Source organism: Oncorhynchus kisutch, linkage group LG11 (assembly GCF_002021735.2).
Source record: "Oncorhynchus kisutch isolate 150728-3 linkage group LG11, Okis_V2, whole genome shotgun sequence".
NCBI classification, from domain to species: domain Eukaryota; kingdom Metazoa; phylum Chordata; class Actinopteri; order Salmoniformes; family Salmonidae; genus Oncorhynchus; species Oncorhynchus kisutch.
This window is the reverse complement of record NC_034184.2, coordinates 75,094,330-75,117,934: the sequence shown is the minus strand read 5'-3', so window position 1 is coordinate 75,117,934 and position 23,605 is coordinate 75,094,330. Positions and strand designations below refer to the sequence as shown.

The window sequence follows — 23,605 nt, the reverse complement described above, 5'->3', positions numbered from 1 at the left end:
CTGTAACTCAGTTAATAATGCATGGTTTAATCTGACAGCTGTGAATTCAAATAAGAGAGGAAGCAGAAAGAAAGAGTGGAGAGGAATATATTTGAAAGAGATGAGGGGTGATAGGGAACGAGAACATTTCCTTGTCTCTCCTCTCCTCTCCTTTTCTATTCTCCTTCGTCTCGTCTCCTCTCCTCTCCTCTCCTTTTCTATTCTCCTTCGTCTCGTCTCTTCTCTTCTCCTCTCCCCGCTTCTCTTCCCTTCTCCAATCCTCTGTAAGAGGCTGTAGAGACAGACTTATCTTCTTCTCTCTGGGATATATATATATACAGTATATATAAACATTTATAATTGCACAAAATGTTACTTCAAATTATATTATTATGAAATGCTTAACACACTGTATCAAATCCCCTTGTGTATCAAATCTTCAATCAGTGCTTCTGTACGAAGCATGGAAACAGGGTCAGAGAACCCATCAATAATCCTTATATCAACTAAATGCACAGAATATCCTGCTCTTTAGGCAACAAAACATAATCAAAAACCTAATCAAATAATATGTTCTCTGCCAAAAAACAGTGTCTCTCTGAAATGTTCCTGCATAGCTAAAACATACTATTAATTAATGTAGCTAATAGTGAATAAAATAACAAGCTTGCCCTATTTTTGTAGCTTGGTGTAATTTGTTGTTGTGACATAGCTAATGTGTTTTTTAATTAAATCCTCTCAGTTGCTGGTGTGCTGATTCCCCATCTCTGACTGTAAGGTCTACCCCTAGCATGCTAATCATTCATTCAAACCCAAAGCAAATTGTTATTTTTGTCATTGCTAGCATGCTATTTCTCCATTCAAATCTAATACAAACAGACTCACGCTTGTTTCATTGCTGGCATACTAATTCTCCATTCAAGCCCAATACAAACAGGCTAATGCGCTAATGCTTGTCTTGTTGCTAGCATGCTTACTCTCGAAACCAAATGCTAACATGCTAATCCTTCACTTCAGGTTTAATCTCGGAAATCTCAGACAAAGGGCAGCAACAGCACTGGGATTAATGACGGACTCTCTTGGTAAACCTCAAGAAAACAAAAAAAAGGAAAACTATCGGGGGACGGTCGTCTTCAGACAGACAACTCTCCCAACAAATCACGAGGCAGACATGCCAGAACGTCCCGATTCGAAAACAAAGTTTGCAGGCAAAACCTTTGCAGTGGTTTTAGTGAAGGTAGTTGATGCAAACTAGCCCCTTGCAAAATGCCCTCATTAAAAAAAAACTCCCAGAACTCCATCTTGCTGGCTACCATTTCGTGTCTGGGGGATGTTTACGGAAGGGCAACAAGGGGATAAGGCAGTGACTACGGCCATCCAGGACCTCTATACCAGGCGGTGTCAAACGAAGGCCCTAAAAATTGTCAAAGACTCCAGCAGCCCTAGTCATATTTTTCTTAAAACTGCATTGTTGGTTAAGGGCTTGTAAGTAAGCATTTCACCGTAAGGTTTACACCTGTTGTATTCAGCGCATGTGACAAATACAATTTGATTTGATTAGATTTGTAAGAAAGCCCGAATGGCCCTTTCCTCTATGTCAAACTGATGTTGTATACAAACAGGCATTTTAAGCTTGAACATTGGTACAGTGCCTTGCGAAAGTATTCGGCCCCCTTGAACTTTGCGACCTTTTGCCACATTTCAGGCTTCAAACATAAAGATATGAAACTGTATTTTTTTGTGAAGAATCAACAACAAGTGGGACACAATCATGAAGTGGAACGACATTTATTGGATATTTCAAACTTTTTTAACACATCAAAAACTGCGATTACAGCTGTAAGTCGCTTGGGGTATGTCTCTATCAGTTTTGCACATCGAGAGACTGAAATTTTTTCCCATTCCTCCTTGCAAAACAGCTCGAGCTCAGTGAGGTTGGATGGAGAGCATTTGTGAACAGCAGTTTTCAGTTCTTTCCACAGATTCTCGATTGGATTCAGGTCTGGACTTTGACTTGGCCATTCTAACACCTGGATATGTTTATTTTTGAACCATTCCATTGTAGATTTTGCTTTATGTTTTGGATCATTGTCTTGTTGGAAGACAAATCTCCGTCCCAGTCTCAGGTCTTTTGCAGACTCCATCAGGTTTTCTTCCAGAATGGTCCTGTATTTGGCTCCATCCATCTTCCCATCAATTTTAACCATCTTCCCTGTCCCTGCTGAAGAAAAGCCCAAACCATGATGCTGCCACCACCATGTTTGACAGTGGGGATAGTGTGTTCAGGGTGATGAGCTGTGTTGCTTTTACGCCAAACATAACGTTTTGCATTGTTGCCAAAAAGTTCCATTTTGATTTCATCTGACTAGAGCACCTTCTTCCACATGTTTGGTGTGTCTCCCAGGTGGCTTGTGGCAAACTTTAAACGACACTTTTTATGGATATCTTTAAGAAATGGCTTTCTTCTTGCCACTCTTCCATAAAGGCCAGATTTGTGCAATATACGACTGATTGTTGTCCTATGGACAGAGTCTCCTACCTCAGCTGTAGATCTCTGCAGTTCATCCAGAGTGATCATGGGCCTCTTGGCTGCATCTCTGATCAGTCTTCTCCTTGTATGAGCTGAAAGTTTAGAGGGACGGCCAGGTCTTGGTAGATTTGCAGTGGTCTGATACTCCTTCCATTTCAATATTATCGCTTGCACAGTGCTCCTTGGGATGTTTAAAGCTTGGGAAATCTTTTTGTATCCAAATCCGGCTTTAAACTTCTTCACAACAGTATCTCGGACCTGCCTGGTGTGTTCCTTGTTCTTCATGATGCTCTCTGCGCTTTTAACGGGCCTCTGAGACTATCACAGTGCAGGTGCATTTATACGGAGACTTGATTACACACAGGTGGATTGTATTTATCATCATTAGTCATTTAGGTCAACATTGGATCATTCAGAGATCCTCACTGAACTTCTGGAGAGAGTTTGCTGCACTGAAAGTAAAGGGGCTGAATAATTTTGCACGCCCAATTTTTCAGTTTTTGATTTGTTAAAAAAGTTTGAAATATCCAATAAATGTTGTTCCACTTCATGATTGTGTCCCACTTGTTGTTGATTCTTCACAAAAAAATACAGTTTTATAACTTTATGTTTGAAGCCTGAAATGTGGCAAAAGGTCGCAAAGTTCAAGGGGGCCGAATACTTTCGCAAGGCACTGTACATTGTGGGAGGCAACCCGTCTGTCTAGAGAGACTACTTCAGGTTGAAGTTGCTCATCGCCACAGATCTAGGATCAGCTTACCCTGGAACAATGTTCCTGACCTGAGCCATCAGAGAAATCATTTTGTGCTCAAAATAAAAAAATTCACCATCATTGATCTAATCAACAATTCATTTACAAATAATTCCACTGGTTACTGTGTATATACGTGCCAGTGTGTGTGTGTGTGTGTGTGTGACTCCTAGGGACTTTATCCTCACCACAGATCTGTCAGACTTCTGATCATTCACATTGATAAGAACAAAACCACCTACTGCACAGCTTCAAATGACTACTACTCAGAGAGACCTCCATCTTACCATGACATATCTCCTTCTTACTCCTAACGTACATCATGTCTTGGGAACACAAAGCCTTTCTCTCTCTATCCATTGTAGTGAGCTACGAGGGTCAGTCTTGGTTTGGGAGTGGCAGTGGGCGTGTTTTGGACAGGGGGAGTGATTTGGAGAGGGGGCGTGGTTTGGACCGGGGGAGTGATTTGGAGAGGGGGTGTGGTTTGGACCCGGGGAGGGATTTTGGGAGGTGACAGTGGCAGGTTATCCGCTACCACTAAGGAACTGTTGGCAGAGTCAGTCGGAGTGGGAGGGCCTACTGACGCCAAAACAACCGGCACGCCGTGTCCGTTTCCATTGCGAACGGTCCCGAGAGTTTTGGTCGCCGGTGACGACGCCTTCAAACTGGAGCTTCGGTCAGGAGTAGAACATCTTAGCAAAGCCTTGAAACACCTGTAGAACTACACACACACACACACACACACACACACACACACACACACACACACACACACACACACACACACACACACACACACACACACACACACACACACACACACACACACACCGCATCAATGCAGTCAGCTGTGTTTCAGCCACTAAACAGTCTTCACATCTTTATCTGCAATTATTCAGCCTTTATCAAATCAAATCAAATCAAATGTATTTATAAAGCCCTTCTTACATCAGCTGATATCTCAAAGTGCTACAGAAACCCAGCCTAAAACCCCAAACAGCAAGCAATGCAGGTGTAGAAGCACGCTGGCTAGAAAAACTTCCTAGAAAGTCCAAAACATAGGAAGAAACCTAGAGAGGAATCAGGCTATGAGGGGTGGCCAGTCCTATTCTGACTGTGCCAACCTGTCATAAGAACTGTGTATGTTGTTGTCTGGTCAGATTATTCTAGATCTCAAAGGGCCATCAGTCAAATGTAATATGATTGGGTCCCATAAGTCAGGGCCTGTCATATGCTGCTCATATCATCACTGCCACACTCTCTGTCTATATTAGTTTTCATTGGAGATTTCATTGTGCAACACTATACTGAGAAAAAGAGAGAGGGAGAGAGAGAGAGAGAGAGGGAGACATGGAGTGAGAGGGTGAGAGAGAGAGAGAGGGGGGGAAACATGGAGTGAGAGGGTGAGAGAGAGAGAGAGAGAGAGAGAGAGACAGAGAGAGAGAGAGAGAGAGAGAGAGAGAGAGAGAGAGAGAGAGATAGAGACGGAGAGAGAGAGACGGAGAGAGAGATGGAGAAAGGGAGAGATGGAGAGAGAGAGAGAGGAAGAGATTGAGGGAGAGAGAGGGAGAGAGAGAGATAGAGAGATGGAGAGAGGGGGAGAGAGAAACACACGCACAGCAACATCGCATGAACACAGAAATGCACACAAAGTAATCACACATTGATTGCTGCATTGAGAACTGATCTGAGGGTCAAATCAAAGAGTCAGAGCACATCACAGAGTGTGTTTGGATCGGTGCAAATGATTATATTATGCTAATGTTAAGTATTAAGGGACGGGAGAATTTTCAAATCAAATCCAATCTAGCATTATTGTATCATCCAAGAACACACCCACACCTCTCTCGCTCTCTCAACCCCCCACACACACACACACCTCTCTCGCTCTCTCAACCCCCCCCCCCCCCCCCCCCACACACACATGCACGGCCACGCAAAGACACATACACAGTACATAAACTAACACGCACAACATACAAGCAGGGTGCATAACACCTGAATGAACATAGTGTACTTGGTATACTTTTCAGTTCCACACGTATACTTGTAGTCTACTACATTTTACCCAGGACAAATCCGACCTCAACACTGAGACAACATTATGTGGTGGTTGTGTTGGGATGTAGTATCTGCTGACGAACAATCTGCATCTCTACATTGTTGTGAATGGGTGCGTGCGATAGGGCACGTTGAATGGGTGCGTGCGATAGGGCACGTTGAATGGGTGCGTGCGATAGGGCATGTTGAATGGGTGCGTGCGATAGGGCACGTTGAATGGGTGCGTGCGATAGGGCACGTTGAATGGGTGCGTGCGATAGGGCACGTTGAATGGGTGCGTGCGATAGGGCATGTTGAATGCGTGCGTGCGATAGGGCACATTGTCTTTGGTCGCAGGGATGCTTTCAAAACACAGGCACAGGTTGCAGGTTATTTTACAGACAACACACACGCTCTCTGTGGCAGTCCGCGCAGCCTTTTAAGTCTTCAGCTCCTCTCAACTAACTGTCACCATGGATACGGCTGGGAGGAACTGAAGACTGACAACGCCACACAGGAGTTCAGGGTGTGTGTGTGTGTGAGTGTGTGTACCTGTCTGTTCATATAGATGTATATAACAGGGTTGATGACTGTAGATGTCTTGGCCAGCAGAGAGGGGACTATGGTGACCTCAGGGGTCAAAAGGTTGCGAGGGCCAAAGGTCGACAGCAGGGCCGCTACACCGTACGGCAGCCAACACAACAGGTAACACGTTACCATGGTTACCACCATCACCAGCACACGTTGCTCACGACGACGGGTTACCGCCGTGCTCACATTGCTCACCTGGAGGGAAGACACACACACACACACATAGACTTTAACTAGCTTGTTAACACATTCTCAATTTAGAAAGAAACACAAGCTAGTTAAAGTCTATACATTAATGAGCCTCAGAAGTCTCCCTAACAACCTCAATCCCCAGGAATCCTCAACTTTCTTCATCCTGTACTCTTCTTAAGGAAGATTGTGGGTTCAACCAAGAAAGTAAGTTTTGGGGTTGATGATCGACGACAATGAATGATCTTTAGTTACTCTGTTACATCTGTAGCTGTATTATATAGCACTGCTGCTATTCTGCAGTTGAAATATATTTCAGATACTCCATGTGTATGTTGTTTATATTGAGTGCCAGTTTCAAATTGATTGCACAGGTATTCATGCAGAAGATAGTATCATTTAGAGATGGTTATTGTATAGAGATTTGGGATCATCAACTAGATTAAGCCATGGGCCAATTATTTATTAAGCAGATGCTCAGGGGGCCAGAACACTACAAATAATTGGCATATTGCATATTGACCACAATAAGTCCAAACAGATACACTATTTTTTTTGTTGCCCCCTTTTCCGTGGTATCCGTGGTATCCAATTACAGATGCACAATTGAGAGCCTCCTGTCAGGCTGTAGCACTGCCTGGTACAGCAACTCCAATGCCCGCAAGCGCAGGGCTCTCCAGAAGGGGGTGGGGTCTGCCAAACGCATCACTGGGGGCACACTGCCTGACCTCCAGGACACCTACAGCACCCGATGTCACCGGAAGGACAAAAAGATCATCAAGGACAACAACCACCCAAGCCACGGCCTTTTCACCCAGCTACCATCCAGAAGGCGAGGTCAGTACAGGTGCATCAAAGCTGGGACCGAGAGACTGAAAAACAGCTTCTATCTCAAGGCCATCAGACTGTTAAATAGCCATAAATAGCAGGCTACCACCCAGTTACTCAACATGAAGTGCCTGCAGTACTCCAGGACCAGGGTTCCATGCCCTAGAGACAGAACTAAATATTCTATGTGAATTTCCATATATCAATGACACTAACAAAAGGGTTGAATTGTTCAGCAACATGTGCAGTAAATGCTAACACAGCTTTGGTGATGAAAGGTAGATAATGCATTTATTGTCATCTCTCTATCAGGCTTGCTGTGACATGGGCCTGGATGGTGCCACATCTTCAAGCTGCCAGACTGAGGACTGTGGCCTTCAGTTGTACTGAACGCAAGGGTCTTACCTGGAAACAGGATGCCCCTGAGCTCTATTCTGAGTCTTATAGCAAAGGGTCTAGAGTTCCTTGAGATGTTTCTACAACTTGATTGGAGTCCACTTGTGGTAAATTCAATTGATTGGACATGATTTAGAAAGGCACACACCTGTCTATATAAGGTCGTACAGTTGACAGTGCATGTCAGAGCAAAAACCAAGCCATAAGGTCAAAGGAATTGTTTATAGAGCATCCGAGACAGGATTGTGTCGAGGCACAGATCTGGGGAAGGGTACCAAAAAATGTCTGCAGCATTGAAAGTCCCCAAGAACACAATGGCCTCCATCATTCTTAAACGGAAGAAGCTTAGAACCACCAAGACTCTTCTTAGAGCTGGCCGCCCGGTCAAACTGAGCAATCGGGGGAGAAGGGCCTTGGTCAGGAAGGTGACCAAGAACCCAATGGTCACTCTGACAGAGCTCTAGATTTCATCTGTGGAGATGGGAAAACCTTCCAGAAGGAAACCTGTCACCATCCCTATGGTGAAGCATGGTGGTGGCAACATCATGCTGTGGGGATGTTTTCAGTGGCAGGGACTGGGAGACTAGCCAGGATCGATGGAAAGATGAACGGAGCAAAGTACAGAGAGATCCTTGATGAAAATCTGCTCCAGAGTGCTCAGGACGTCAGACTGGGCGAAGGTTCACCTTCCAACAGGATAACGACCCTAAGCACACCGCCAAGACAACACAGGAGTGGCTTCTGGACAAGTCTCTGAATGTCCTTGAGTGGCCCAGCCAGAGCCCAGACTTGAACCCGATCGAACACCTCTGGAGAGACCTGAAAATAGCTGTGCAGCTAGGTGAAACATGGCCTTTAAACTTTGAACACGTTCTGTCATACTGAATGCAGCCCAGGCAAATGTAATCGATCATCACGCCATGGCATTGATCAACCAGTGGTGTGTTAGATACCACCCACATACGTTTGCTTGATCACCCCTTTATCATCATACTGGAGGAAAAATACATAAATAAAGAAATAAAGAAATAATATAAATGAATACAATTAAAGTGGGATAATTTTTTAAAATGAGTATTTATCTATTTATGTGTGCAATCATTCATCCATGTATTTATTTACCTAATTACGTGTGCATGTATTTATTTATTCATTTAATTCTAATTATGGCAGCTTTGGTCCTCCATATCAGAACCACAAGTTCCATTCCTAATGTAAAGGAAGATGATGTCTGTGTGATTACTACATGTGGTGGTGATGAAGATAATAAAAGTCCTGGACTGAGTAGCATCTGTACTGCCTGTAGTGATTCAGAACCTGAAATATCATCATTAAGTCCACAGTGGGTGATGGTATCCAAGCTAAATGTTCAGACGGCTAGATGGTTTTTTTTCAACTAAACTGTCACATCTCTTAACTCTCTAAGCTCTAAACTTGTTTTATAAGCATGGGGAAATAACATTTTTGGTGAGAAGAGAAGGAGAGAAGTGTGTGTCAAAATAGTAGTGGGGTGAGGATTTGACACGTACATGGAGAGTATATGTTCAGCAGGTGGTGGTGCTACAGTTACATAAACCCCAGGCACTTAGCTCTAAACTCAACTCTCTAAACTGTAAACTGAGTGAAGGGTTAGAATAGGTCAGAGGTCGGGGGTTAGTTACCTGTTTGATAGCGCTGAGCAGCTTGCCGTAGCTGTACATTATGACAGAGAAAGGCAGTAACAGACAGAAGGTGAACAGACAGACGATGTAGGAGATGTTGTTGGGTGTCTGGGTCCTCCAGTCCACTGAACAGGTGGTTCCTAGAACACAGTACAACAATACACACTGTCAATATGAATACTGTTACTATGAATACGGTTGCTGTTACTATGAATACTGTTACTATGAATACTGTTACTATAAATACTGTTACTATGAATACTGCTACTGTTACTATGAGTACTGTTACTATGAATACTGTTTTTGTTACTATGAATACTGTTACTATGAATACGGTTACTATGAATACTGTTACTATGAATACTGTTACTGTAAATACTGTTACTATGAATGCTGTTACTGTTACTATGAGTACTGTTACTATGAATGCTGTTTCTGTTACTATGAATATTGTTACTGTTACTATGAATACTGTTAATATTACTATGAATACTGTTAATGTTACTATGAATACTCTTACTATGACTACTGTTACTATGAATACTGTTACTGTTACTATGAATACTGTTTATGTTACTATGAATACTGTTTGTGTTACTATGAATACTGTTACTATGAATACTGTTTATGTTACTATGCATACTGTTACTCTGAATACTATTACTGTTACTATGAATACTGTTGCTATGAATACTGTTACTGTTGCTATGAATACTGTTACTGTTACTATGAATACTTTAACTATAAATACTTTTACTATGAACAATGTTACTGCTACTATGAATACTGTTACTATGAAGACTGTAACTATAAATACTGTTACTGTTACTATGAATACGTTTACTATGAATACTGTTACTAGGTAATAAATACTGTAGTTCCATATGCCAACAGATTTTCTTTGAATGGAAGACTTCTTATTGCACATTCACTCACACACACACACACACACACACACACACGCACACATGCACACACACACTCGCACGCACGCACCTGGTCCCTCGGGGCCATAGCTGCTCCAGCCCAGCAGCGGGGGCAGTGTCCAGGCCAGGGCGTAGACCCAGGAGAAACACACTCCGGCCACCGCTGTACCGAAGTCAGTACCATCCGCCTGCATCCGACACAGCATGGTACAGCAACGCTCATAGGACAGCACTGCCAGGGAGATCAGAGACACGATACCTGGAACACACGCACAAGTGTCTGGAGAATAAGAGGGAGATTTAAACCCCAACATTAATTATTTGTATGTTTAATCACTTTAGGCTACTGTCTTACTCAGGATCCCGACAAAAGTTGTGATGCAGCTCTGCTGAACATTAAAACATTAGACCTGGCAGTGGTGATTTTAGCATGTAAATCTTGGTGGGGCAACAACAACAAAAAATGTGTAGATGCATGCCAGAAAAGCCACAACACAACAATACATTAACTGCCCACAAGCTGTTAGGGCCTACATAAAGCTGTCCCAACAGCAGAGTCCCAACACCTTACCACTGCTACACCTGGCTATCAGCGGAGCCTTGTTTGGCAGCGAAACAGTTAATTCAGCCTCATTTACTGCCTTTTAAAAAAACATGGCTGACTTGCTTAAACAAATGTGGTTTCTACTGAAATTTGAGATGTACAAACTACGGCATAAGGGGATGACGACTGGATAAGAGGCCATCCATTATTTTGATTAAGACATTAATGAACGAGCTAGGACGTAATCAATATAACTACTTGTTCAGCACTTTTGAAATGTGCAGCGACAGAATTCAGAACATGGGCCGTTCTTAGTGTTCTCCCTGTACACCAAGTCAGAACCGTAGGATAAGTAAAGGGGGAATATAAGCAGACAGGGAAAGCTCTTACAATATTCAATGATTACATTTCTCTAAAACAGGCTATAGGCTACATGTGCACCACCAAGTCAGTAGGCAAAATTAAGAGGGGGAAAGGGACCAAATTATTAGGGTGAGGAACATTGGCTACTAACAACTTACTATTTATTTTTATTTAACCAGGCAAGTCAGTTAAGAACTAATTGTTATTTACAATGATGGTCTATACCGGCTAAACCCGGACAACGCTAGGCCAATTGTGTGCCATCCTATGGGACTCCCTGTCACGTTCTGACCATCGTTCGTATGTGTTTTCCTTGTTTTAGTGTTGGTCAGGATGTGAGCTGGGTGGGCATTCTATGTTGGATGTCTTGTTTGTCTATTTCTATGTCTGGCCTGATATGGTTCTCAATCAGAGGCAGGTGTTAGTCATTGTCTCTGATTGGGAACCATATTTAGGTAGCCTGGGTTTCACTGTGTGTTTGTGGGTGATTGTTCCTGTCTCTGTGTTTGCACCAGATAGGGCTGTTTAAGTTTTCTCACGTTTATTGTTTTGTAGTGTTTGTGTTTATCTTTTTTTTATTAAACATGAATCAATATAACCACGCTGCGTTTTGGTCCGCCTCTACTTCACCTGAAGAAAACCGTTACAGAATCACCTACCACAACAGGACCAAGCGGCGTGGTAACGGGCAACAGCAGCGAAAAGAGGAATGGACATGGGAGGACGGTTTGGACGGCAAGAATATGGACTATACTACTTGGGAGGAAATAGACAGGTGGGCGGTCGACCCAGGGAGAGTGCCGGAGCCCGCCTGGGATTCGATGGAGCAGTGCGCGGAAGGTTACAGGAGAATGAGGTTGGCGAAGCAAGCAGGCGGCGCGGACGGAAGCCCGAGAGTCATTTCTTGGGAGGGGGCACGGAAGCCCCAAACATTTCTTGGGAGGGGGCACAGGGGGAGTGTGGCAGAGTCAGGAGTCAGACCTGAGCCAACTCCCCCCGTTTATCATGAGGAGCCAAGGAGGAGCTCAGAACCAGAGCTGGTGTTGGAGGTGAGCGAATCAGAGACTGTGAAGGAGTTAATGGGGAAATTGGAGGAGAGAGATATGAGGGAGTTGCTGGTTTGGTGCATGAGGCACGACATTCGCCTGACGGAGCGTGTCAGGGATTTAATGGCACCTGGGTCAGCTCTCCATACTCATCCTGAGGTGCGTGCTAGGGGTCTGGTGAAGACTGTGCCAGCCTCACGTACCACGCCTCCTGTGCATCTCCCTAGCCTTGCACGTCCTGTGCCATCTCAGCACTACAGTGCTCCTAGCAGTGCTAACCGTGGCGAGCGTGGTGCTGGTCAGGCACCGTGTTATGCGGTGGTTCGCACGGTGTCCCCAGTACGAGTGCTTAGCCCGGTGCGCTACATCCCAGCTTCCCACATCTGCCGGGCTAGGGTGAAGATCCAGCCAGGGCGGTTAGTGCCAGCCCTGCTCTCAAGATCTCCAGTACGCCTTCACGGTCCGGTCCATCCAGTGCCACCTCCACACACCAGCCCTCCGGTGGCAGCTCCCCGCACCAGGCTTCCTGTGCGTGTCCTCGGCCCAGTACCACCAGTGCCAGCACCACGCATCAGGCCTACAGTGCGTCCCGCCTGTCCAGCGCTGCCGGAGCCTTCCTCCTCTCCAGCGCAGCCGGAGTCTCCCGCCTGTTCGCAAGAGCCCCTCATTTCAGAGGCGCCAGAGCTCCTTAGTCCAGCACTGCCAGAGCCTTCCTCTCCAGCGTTGCCGGAGCTTCCCGTCTGCCCAGCGCCATCTGAGCTACCCATCTCTCCAGCGTTGTCGGAGCTTCCCGTCTGCCCAGCGCCGCCAGTCTGCTAGGGTGAAGATCCAGCCAGGGCGGTTAGTGCCAGCCCTGCTCTCAAGATCTCCAGTACGCCTTCACGGTCCGGTCCATCCAGTGCCACCTCCACACACCAGCCCTCCGGTGGCAGCTCCCCGCACCAGGCTTCCTGTGCGTGTCCTCGGCCCAGTACCACCAGTGCCAGCACCACGCATCAGGCCTACAGTGCGTCCCGCCTGTCCAGCGCTGCCGGAGCCTTCCTCCTCTCCAGCGCAGCCGGAGTCTCCCGCCTGTTCGCAAGAGCCCCTCATTTCAGAGGCGCCAGAGCTCCTTAGTCCAGCACTGCCAGAGCCTTCCTCTCCAGCGTTGCCGGAGCTTCCCGTCTGCCCAGCGCCATCTGAGCTACCCATCTCTCCAGCGTTGTCGGAGCTTCCCGTCTGCCCAGCGCCGCCAGTCTGCCCAGCGCCATCAGAGTCGCCAGTCTGCCCAGCGCCGCAAGTGCCGCCAGTCAGCCAGGAGCCGCCAGTGCCGCCAGTCAGCCAGGAGCCGCCAGTGCCGCCAGTCAGTCAGGAGCCGCCAGTGCCGCCAGTCAGCCAGGAGCCGCCAGTGCCGCCAGTCAGCCAGGAGCCGCCAGTCTGCAAGGAACCGCCAGTACCGCCAGTCAGCCAGGATCCGCCAGTCTGCCAGGATCAGTTAGATCCGCCAGTCAGCCAGGATCCGCCAGTCAGCCATGATCCGCCAATCAGCCAGGAACCGCCAGTCAGCCAGGGTCTGCCAGAGCCGTCAGTCAGCCAGGATCCGCCATTCAGCCAGGATCTGCCAGTCAGCCAGGATCTGCCGGAACCACCAGCCAGCCAGGATCTGCTAGATCCATCAACCTGCCGGAGCTTCCCCTCAGTCCCGAGCTTCCCCTCAGTCCCGAGCTTCCCCTCAGTCCCGAGCTACCCCTCAGTCCCGAGCTACCCCTCAGTCCTGAGCTACCCCTCAGTCCTGAGCTACCTCAGTCCGGAGCTGCCCCTCAGTCCAGTGGGGCCCGTTGTTTGGTTTCCTAGGCCAAGGTTAGCGGCGAGGGCCACTCAAGGGACGCTAAGGAGGTGGACTAAGACAATTATGGAGTGGGGTTTACGTCCAGCGCCAGAGCCGCCACCGCGGACAGATGCCCACCCAGACCCAACCCTATATGTTTAGGTTGTGCGTTCGGAGTCCGCACCTTGTTCTGACCATCGTTCGTATGTGTTTTCCTTGTTTTAGTGTTGGTCAGGACGTGAGCTGGGTGGGAATTCTATGTTGGATGTCTTGTTTGTCTTGTTTTCCTACCCATGTCAGAGACGCAAACTCGGTCTCAACCTTTAAGTCTTTACTGAAGACTCATCTCTTCAGTGGGTCATATGATTGAGTGTAGTCTGGCCCAGGAGTGGGAAGGTGAACGGAAAGGCTCTGGAGCAACGAACCGCCCTTGCTGTCTCTGCCTGGCCGGTTCCCCTCTTTCCACTGGGATTCTCTGCCTCTAACCCTATTACAGGGGCTGAGTCACTGGCTTGCTGGGGCTCTCTCATGCCGTCCCTGGAGGGGGTTCGTCACCTGAGTGGGTTGATTCACTGTTGTGGTCATCCTGTCTGGGTTGGCGCCCCCCCCTTGGGTTGTGCCGTGGCGGAGATCTTTGTGGGCTATACTCAGCCTTGTCTCAGGATGGTAAGTTGGTGGTTGAAGATATCCATCTAGTGGTGTGGGGGCTGTGCTTTGGCAAAGTGGGTGGGGTTATATCCTTCCTGTTTGGCCCTGTCCGGGGGTGTCCTCGGATGGGGCCACAGTGTCTCCTGACCCCTCCTGTCTCAGCCTCCAGTATTTATGCTGCAGTAGTTTATGTGTCGGGGGGCTGGGGTCAGTTTGTTATATCTGGAGTACTTCTCCTGTCCTATTCGGTGTCCTGTGTGAATCTAAGTGTGCGTTCTCTAATTCTCTCCTTCTCTCTTTCTCTCTCTCGGAGGACCTGAGCCCTAGGACCATGCCCCAGGACTACCTGACATGATGACTCCTTGCTGTCCCCAGTCCACCTGGCCATGCTGCTGTTCCAGTTTCAACTGACCTGAGCCCTAGGACCATGCCCCAGGACTACCTGACATGATGACTCCTTGCTGTCCCCAGTCCACCTGGCCATGCTGCTGCTCCAGTTTCAACTTCCACCTGTCTGTGCTGCTGCTCCAGTTTCAACTGTTCTGCCTTATTATTATTCGACCATGCTGGTCATTTATGAACATTTGAACATCTTGGCCATGTTCTGTTATAATCTCCACCCGGCACAGCCAGAAGAGGACTGGCCACCCCACATAGCCTGGTTCCTCTCTAGGTTTCTTCCTAGGTATTGGCCTTTCTAGGGAGTTTTTCCTAGCCACCGTGCTTCTACACCTGCATTGCTTGCTGTTTGGGGTTTTAGGCTGGGTTTCTGTACAGCACTTTGAGATATCAGCTGATGTACGAAGGGCTATATAAATAAATTTGATTTGATTTTGTTTTCTATGTCTGGCCTGATATGGTTCTCAATCAGAGGCAGGTGTTAGTCACTGTCTCTGATTGGGAACCATATTTAGGTAGCCTGGGTTTCACTGTGAGTTTGTGGGTGATTGTTCCTGTCTCTGTGTTTGCACCAGATAGGGCTGTTTAGGTTTTTGCACGTTTATTGTTTTTGTTAGTTTATTCATGTATAGTGTCTTTAATAATTAAACATGAATAACCACCATGCTGCATTTTGGTCCGCCTCTCTTTCACCAGAAGAAAACCGTTACACTCCCAATCACAGCTGGTTGTGAAACAGCCTGGATTCGAACCAGGGTGTCTGTAGTGACGGCTCAAGCACTGAGATGCAATGCCTCAGACCACTGCGCCACTCGGGAGCCCACAACATAACATACACTTAGTATTAATTTCTTAGCTACAGTGTACATATCTCCCCGGCATATTACATTATTTTGCAGCAGTATACAAGACATTCCTGGACTCACCTTGTTGTGCTGTTCTCACTTGAACAGGAAGGTGGTGTGACGGTCTTTCGTGGACAAATTGTGTCATCAAACTTTGTTATAAAATTCTGGCATTCTCTGGATTTATGGTGTATTCAAAACAACTGGGAACTCGTAAAAAAACAAGGTCGAATCATGGTGACATCAGTGATCTTCAGGTCAAGCTCTAAAGAGAGGCCTAGTTCCCAACGTGCGATTCTGCGTTGGATGACCTTTCAAAAAAAATTCTGAGTTCCCAGTTGTCTTGAACTTACTGAAGTCAGATTTTCAGGTCCTGAGTTTCCAATTATTTTGAGCGCGGCAGAAGTCATGTTGGATTGACAGCATGGCCAATGTTGAATGTTTATCATTTTAAACTTGGAAAAGAGACCCTTAAACCCAGACTCAGGACCACTCCACTGAATAGTAGGCTAGTGATTGCTTTGCAACGCTTGCAGTTAGCCACTGATTCCTTCCAAACCACTCATTGTTGAATTTGCGATTTCCATCTTGTTTTTAAATGTTTATGTCCAATGGCCGATGAGCACAGGTACATTTTATCTACAATTTCTCTTCATTATTTCTCTTCATATGACAAGGATTAAAAATGATTTGCTAGTAGATTGTCGACTTGATTCATGATGATGACTGCTAGCTAACAAACTAAGATTTTGAAAGTATGATGTTGACATGATCAGTCCAATCAAAGCTACTGTACATATAACGTGGTTTGACGTTATTTTCAACTGTGGCCAATAACCTTGAGCTTTCTTGGATGGGCACTTCTAATGTAACTCTATGGCAGCACCCATGAGGCTTGAATTTGCGAGCTCTACCCTTACATTTGGCAGTGACTTAGTGTCCCCAAGAGTGACAGAACAGTGAGCCAATCACAGCGCAACTAGAGAACATTACCAACCCCTACACACCCGTATTTCCCACCCCACCACCACCACAGAAAGCACTGAGCTACGCTGAAACACCTGCATTTTGAAGCTGCCTTACTCAGGAAAGAGAAAAAAAAGACCACATTTGTATGCGGCTTTATTAACTCCATTGAATTACATTGTTTGCAAAATGATATCAAACACATTTAGTGAATACTTTCAGCTGAGCTGCGTTTGTTGGCAAAAGGAAATTATTTCAATTGGTTAAGGTTAGGGTTTGGGGTTGTGGTAGGCTAAGTTTAGTCGATAAATATGACACACACACCCACACTAGGCTACTCACCCAAACAGGAGTTGATGAAGCCATACCAGACGCATCCCGCCCTACCGATCAGCCACCTGCCCTGCGTGGCAGCAGCGAAGCTGAACGGTGTCCCGAGCACGCAGACCAGCAGGTCCGAAACACACACACTCAACAGCAGGACGTTGATGGGCGAGCGCAGCGTATGGTACCGGCAGAATAACGTTAACACCAGGAGGTTGTTGAGGAAACCGAATGTACCTATGAACCCCAGACACACTGCCACCACGAGATGTCCCGTAGGACTCAGAGAACCTGAGCCTCCTCCCTGCGTGACCACCGTTTTACCGTCACTGACTTCCCATGGGCAGCTCACGCCGCAGCTCAGACTAACGTTAGACACTATCATACCGGCCCGTTAGTTACTCTACAGGTGGCCGGTGGAGTTTGGATGAAAGATAATCCATTTGGTTCGGTCTCTCTGTCTCTGTCAGCCCATCACGAGAGGAGCACAAACAGCCGCGTGAAACATTGTAGTGTTTACTCACATCCAACTCTGCTCATGGGCTGGAGAGAAAAAGGACACCACTAAAAAAGTGAATGTTCGTTCACTGTTAGCTGAAAACAACATCCCTTCATCAGGTGAAGCAACTCCGAATTCCACTGGGTAGAAACGGAAGTCCTCTCCTGCGCCCCTCTCACCGACTGGCTGCGTAAAGTTCAGTTAACTCTCAGTGAAGGATATGTGTGTTTCCCTCCCCGTGGTCCACCGTGTGTACTCGGAGGTCATCTTGCTCTGCCCGCCACCGGGAGTCTTCTCGCGCTTTTAAAGGTGTGACGTTACATATCCTGATGCAAGAGAGTGTAAGGGAAAGGATTGGTTGGGAAGGGCGCACATGGCAGCATAAGTGGTCATTTCATAATAATATAAATAATAATGATGTTTCATTGTCACATTCACCGAATAGGTGCAGCGTAATATGCTATTTTACAGGGTCAGCCATATTAGTTGAGTAGTATGGCGCCCCTGGAGCAAATTAGGGTTGTGTCTTGCTTAAGGGCACATCGACAGATTTTCCACCTTGTCGGCTCAGGTATTCGAACCAGTGACCTTAGTTACTGGCCCAACGCTAATAAGAGAGAAAATGATATTCATAAAACTGGTGTTTGTTGTTGATATATCCTTTCAATAAAACAGGAAACTGAAAATGCTTCTCTCCAGACCTGCCATATTCATTCTCCTCTCTAATGAATTGGGGTTCCCACCAACCTGTTGTTCTTCAAAGCAAACATACTGTACCTACATAGACGACAGATACTTGGTCGATGTGATGTAGCCTACACATTTCAGCACATTGGACAGCACCCTTCAGGCAGGACGTTTGATGGATGTATCAAAGCCAGATTTTTGATTCTCTGAAACAGTGATTTCTGATCCGACTTCCTCTAGTTATTATTATAAGGGAAAACAAATTCAGGGGCAATAGAAAAGCAGTAGCTAGAGAGATTATTCTGATTGGGTTAGGTCAGCCTATGTAATTCACTGTCAGAGCACTGGGAAATCAATGCTATTGGGCTGGACATACAGAAAAGCACACACACACATTTATCAGGGCAGAGTGAGTTGTTATTTTGAAGACTTGTGTTAGCTCCCAAAGCTAATACCCTTTAGCTCATGCATACGGACGCTCACACACACACACACACACACACACACACACACACACACACACACACACACACACACACACACACACACACACACACACTAACACACACACACACACACACACACACACACACACACACACACACACACACACACACACACACACACACACACACACACACACACACGTTTTCTAGACTGTTGTCTACCCGGAACTCAGGGTCAGAGATTTTTAAAAAGAAAGATCAAATAAAAGAGAGAAAGAGAGAGGGAGGAGACAAAGTGACAGAGAAGGAGAAATATAAAAATATCACCAGCTGTTATGTTTGTGTCTCTCTGGTAACATTGTCCTTTAGCTGTCCTGCTAATACAGCACTGTGGAAATACATGGAGAGAGAAAGAGGGAAGATAGAGAGAGAAGGGAGGGAGAGGGGAAGGGAGAGAGAGAGAGGGAGGATAGAGAGAGGGGAGGGAGAGAGAGGGAGGATAGAGAGAGAGACACAGGCTGGTGAAGGACCTGCATTTATTGTTAAGAGTATCTCGCTCTCTCTATCCCCCCCCCTCTCTCTCTATCCTCCCTCTCTCTCTCTCCTCCCTCTCTCTCTCAATTTCATTTCAATTTAAGGGGCTTTATTGGCATGGGAAACATATGTTAACATTGCCAAAGCAAGTGAAGTAGATAATAAACAAAAGTGAAATAAACAATAAAATTAACAGTAAACATTACACTCACAAAAGTTCCAAAATGAGAAAGACATATCAGGCATGAGAGGATCTGCAGAGAAGAATGGGAGAAACTCCCCAAATACAGGTGTGCCAAGATTCTAGTGTCATACCCAAGAAGACTGGAGGCTGGTGCTTCAACAAGGCGCTTCAACAAAGTACTGAGTAAAGGGTCTGAATACTTATGTGAATGTGATAATGAAATAAAAACGTAACAAAAGAAAAAGTCAAGGGGTCTGAATATTTTCTGAATGCACTGTATGTGTCTCTAATATGGTCCTACATTGGGCAGGAGGTTAGGAAGTGCAGCTCAGTTTCCACCTCATTTTGTGGGCAGTGAGCACATAGCCTGTCTTCTCTTAAGAGCCAGGTCTGGCTACCTTTCTCAATAGCAAGGCTAGATATAGTCAACGATTTCCTTAATTTTGGGTCAATCACTCACTGTGGTCAGGTATTCTGCCACAGTGTACTCTCTGTTGAGGGGCAAGTACCATTCTAGTTTGCTCTGTTTTTGCTTAATTCTTTCCAATGTGTCAAGTAATTATCTTCTTGTTTTCTCTCTCCCCCTCTCTCCTACCCTTGTCAAGGGACTGGTTGAGCTGTGAGTGAGTGAGGGCCTGAATTCAGAGACACATCAGTATCCATTTACACACACCATTACACACATCTATCACAATCACAATCACAAACACTGACACACATACACACGCACACACACACACGCACACACACACAAATACACACTTAGAGCTGAAACATCAGAGGACTGTCCCTACTGACAAGGGACAAGTAGAAAAAGGTGAGAATTGGAGAGATGAGAGGGATAATTTGGTGGGGAACATAACAAAATGGGGGCTCGTTTGGGATCTTGTTTCCCATGAGTATAGTAGTCTCCATAAGTCACCTACTCTGAAGCTCTGCTGTGCCCAGATTTGGAGTGTTCAAAATCCACTTCTGTGGTAGAGTTTCTGCCAGAAAATGATTTGATGTAGAGGTGCTGACTAGCGGGGAAAAAACTATAAGCTATAAAAAATAAAGACAGTCACACACCCTATATATAAACTCCCAATCATTTATAGGGTAAATCACCAATGTTTCCGCATCACTGTGCCTCCTTCAGGGTGACTGACATCCACCCTGAGGGGTCATCAGACTGGTGGAAGCATTTTGAAGGTTGCATAAACACACAGTCTAACAAAAACATGGACTTTAAGTTGGAAGCATTTGTGGAAAACCCCTACATGGGACATGCTATATAAATGTACGAAGGCAAATCATTATGATATCAAAGTTGCACATGTTGATTTGAAAGCAGTAGTGAAATATTTCGTTTACACTGCTTTGGTGGAGGAGGAAATGCTCCCGGAGAGGGAGGATGTTGGAAAGTACCTACGGGTGGTTGAGAACATCCCATTGATGTGCGACTGAGATTGGTAGAACTAAAGGCAAAATAGTAACGACAGAAATTAGAGCTTGAGCACAAGGAAAGTAAGAGATAGATCTGGAAGCACTCAGATTCTAGTCAGGCCATCCTGCACACAGAGTTTTATCTTGGTCGGAACAGACGACTTGTACCGCCTTTCAATAGAAAGAAGGTGGATGTATATTGTACTCTGAAAGGATTGCCACATCCCTAAAATGGCCATGAGACATGTGTGCTCCAGTGGTCTTGAGAGACGTGGACTGTTAACACCTTTAGTTGGCTCTCCCTACTTGATTTCTAGAAAAACAATCCTTTATTTGATCTTCCCTGTTTTGCTTCCCGTCTTTAAGTTTAGCAAATTTAGTGGGCGCTCAGGGTGGGTGTCTTTTAGGACCCAGTTGTTGTTGGTCAACTTTCAGTGGTCTCCCCATGAGTGTCTTTCAGAACCCTAAAACCCCCACCTGCTTTGTTTTGGTTGTTGTCAGTGATGCTTGGTTAGTTCCTCCTGTTTGAGCGACAATTTTTAGTTTTCTTGCTGGGAAACGTAACAAATAAAATCTGTTTATTGGTCGTTTAAACAGTTTAGCAGATAATATAGCAGGTGCAGCGAAATACTTACGTTACTAGCTCCTAACAATGCAGTAAAATGTCAAACAAGTACACAAACAATCAAGGTATTATTATAGATTTTTTTACAAGAAATCCAATTAACAACCCAAATAGTAACATGAATCCAAATGCAATATATACGTATATACACAGGATGAGTTTACACGTACAGCAGTATACAGTGCCTTGCGAAAGTATTCGGCCCCCTTGAACTTTGCGACCTTTTGCCACATTTCAGGCTTCAAACATAAAGATATAAAACTGTATTTTTTGTGAAGAATCAACAACAAGTGGGACACAATCATGAAGTGGAACGACATTTATTGGATATTTCAAACTTTTTTAACAAATCAAAAACTGAAAAATTGGGCGTGCAAAATTATTCAGCCCCTTTACTTTCAGTGCAACAAACTCTCTCCAGAAGTTCAGTGAGGATCTCTGAATGATCCAATGTTGACCTAAATGACTAATGATGATAAATACAATCCACCTGTGTGTAATCAAGTCTCCGTATAAATGCACCTGCACTGTGATAGTCTCAGAGGTCCGTTAAAAGCGCAGAGAGCATCATGAAGAACAAGGAACACACCAGGCAGGTCCGAGATACTGTTGTGAAGAAGTTTAAAGCCGGATTTGGATACAAAAATATTTCCCAAGCTTTAAACATCCCAAGGATCACTGTGCAAGCAATAATATTGAAATGGAAGGAGTATCAGACCACTGCAAATCTACCAAGACCTGGCCGTCCCTCTAAACTTTCAGCTCATACAAGGAGAAGACTGATCAGAGATGCAGCCAAGAGGCCCATGATCACTCTGGATGAACTGCAGAGATCTACAGCTGAGGTGGGAGACTCTGTCCATAGGACAACAATCAGTCGTATATTGCACAAATCTGGCCTTTATGGAAGAGTGGCAAGAAGAAAGCCATTTCTTAAAGATATCCATAAAAAAGTGTTGTTTAAAGTTTGCCACAAGCCACCTGGGAGACACACCAAACATGTGGAAGAAGGTGCTCTGGTCAGATGAAACCAAAATTGAACTTTTTGGCAACAATGCAAAACGTTATGTTTGGCGTAAAAGCAACACAGCTCATCACCCTGAACACACCATCCCCACTGTCAAACATGGTGGTGGCAGCATCATGGTTTGGGCCTGCTTTTCTTCAGCAGGGACAGGGAAGATGGTTAAAATTGATGGGAAGATGGATGGAGCCAAATACAGGACCATTCTGGAAGAAAACCTGATGGAGTCTGCAAAAGACCTGAGACTGGGACGGAGATTTGTCTTCCAACAAGACAATGATCCAAAACATAAAGCAAAATCTACAATGGAAACATATCCAGGTGTTAGAATGGCCAAGTCAAAGTCCAGACCTGAATCCAATCGAGAATCTGTGGAAAGAACTGAAAACTGCTGTTCACAAATGCTCTCCATCCAACCTCACTGAGCTCGAGCTGTTTTGCAAGGAGGAATGGGAAGAAATTTCAGTCTCTCGATGTGCAAAACTGATAGAGACATACCCCAAGCGACTTACAGCTGTAATCGCAGCAAAAGGTGGCGCTACAAAGTATTAACTTAAGGGGGCTGAATAATTTTGCATGCCCAATATTTCAGTTTTTGATTTGTTAAAAAAGTTTGAAATATCCAATAAATGTCGTTCCACTTCATGATTGTGTCCCAGTTGTTGTTGATTCTTCACAAAAAAATACAGTTTTATATCTTTATGTTTGAAGCCTGAAATGTGGCAAAAGGTCGCAAAGTTCAAGGGGGCCGAATACTTTCGCAAGGTACTGTATATTAAGAATGATACGTACAGCAGTTTAAATACTAAGAATGATATGTACAGCAGTATGGTTGATGGTTTCAAGAACTGTAGAGGTAAACCCAGCCCCATTATGCCTTCCTCCCTCTCCTCCTTCTTCCCTCCTCCACTCCTCACTTCTAGTCCTCCTCTTTCTCCCTCTCCTCCTTCTTCCCTCCTCCACTCCTCACTTCTAGTCCTCCTCTTCCTCCCTCTCCCCCTTCTTCCCTCCTCCACTCCTCACTTCTAGTCCTCCTCTTCCTTCCTCTCCTCCTTCTTCCCTCCTCCACTCCTCACTTCTAGTCCTCCTCTTCCTCCCTCTCCCCCTTCTTCCCTCCTCCACTCCTCACTTCTAGTCCTCCTCTTCCTCCCTCTCCCCCTTCTTCCCTCCTCCACTCCTCACTTCTAGTCCTCCTCTTCCTTCCTCTCCTCCTTCTTCCCTCCTCCACTCCTCACTTCTAGTCATCCTCTTCCTCCCTCTCCCCCTTCTTCCCTCCTCCACTCCTCACTTCTAGTCATCCTCTTCCTCCCTCTCCCCCTTCTTCCCTCCTCCACTGCTCACTTCTAGT

The 23,605-nt window shown here is 45.7% G+C and overlaps 1 protein-coding gene across 1 annotated transcript; it reads right to left on the bottom strand.

Moving 5' to 3' along the window:
- Nucleotides 1-3,412: 3,412 nt before the first annotated feature.
- LOC109899002 (pinopsin-like) lies at nucleotides 3,413-17,592 on the bottom strand. The gene is made up of 5 exons (XM_020494038.2): nucleotides 16,852-17,592; nucleotides 9,962-10,150; nucleotides 8,966-9,105; nucleotides 5,853-6,086; nucleotides 3,413-3,981 (listed from the first exon to the last, which is right to left on the bottom strand). The coding sequence occupies exons 1-5, from the start codon at nucleotides 17,216-17,218 to the stop codon at nucleotides 3,613-3,615; spliced, it is 1,299 nt and encodes a 432-aa protein (XP_020349627.2). The 5' UTR covers nucleotides 17,219-17,592; the 3' UTR covers nucleotides 3,413-3,612.
- Between the last annotated feature and the right edge of the window lie 6,013 nt (nucleotides 17,593-23,605).

Coding starts and splice junctions, on each gene's coding strand:
- LOC109899002 (XM_020494038.2), bottom strand. CDS start 17,218: ATGATAGTGTCTAACGTTAGTCTGAGCTGCGGCGTGAGCTGCCCATGG. Junction 6,087..8,965: donor TGCTCAGCGCTATCAAACAG/GTAACTAACCCC, acceptor TCTTCCCTCCAG/GTGAGCAATGTGAGCACGGC. Junction 3,982..5,852: donor ACATCTATATGAACAGACAG/GTACACACACTC, acceptor GTGTGTGTGTAG/TTCTACAGGTGTTTCAAGGC.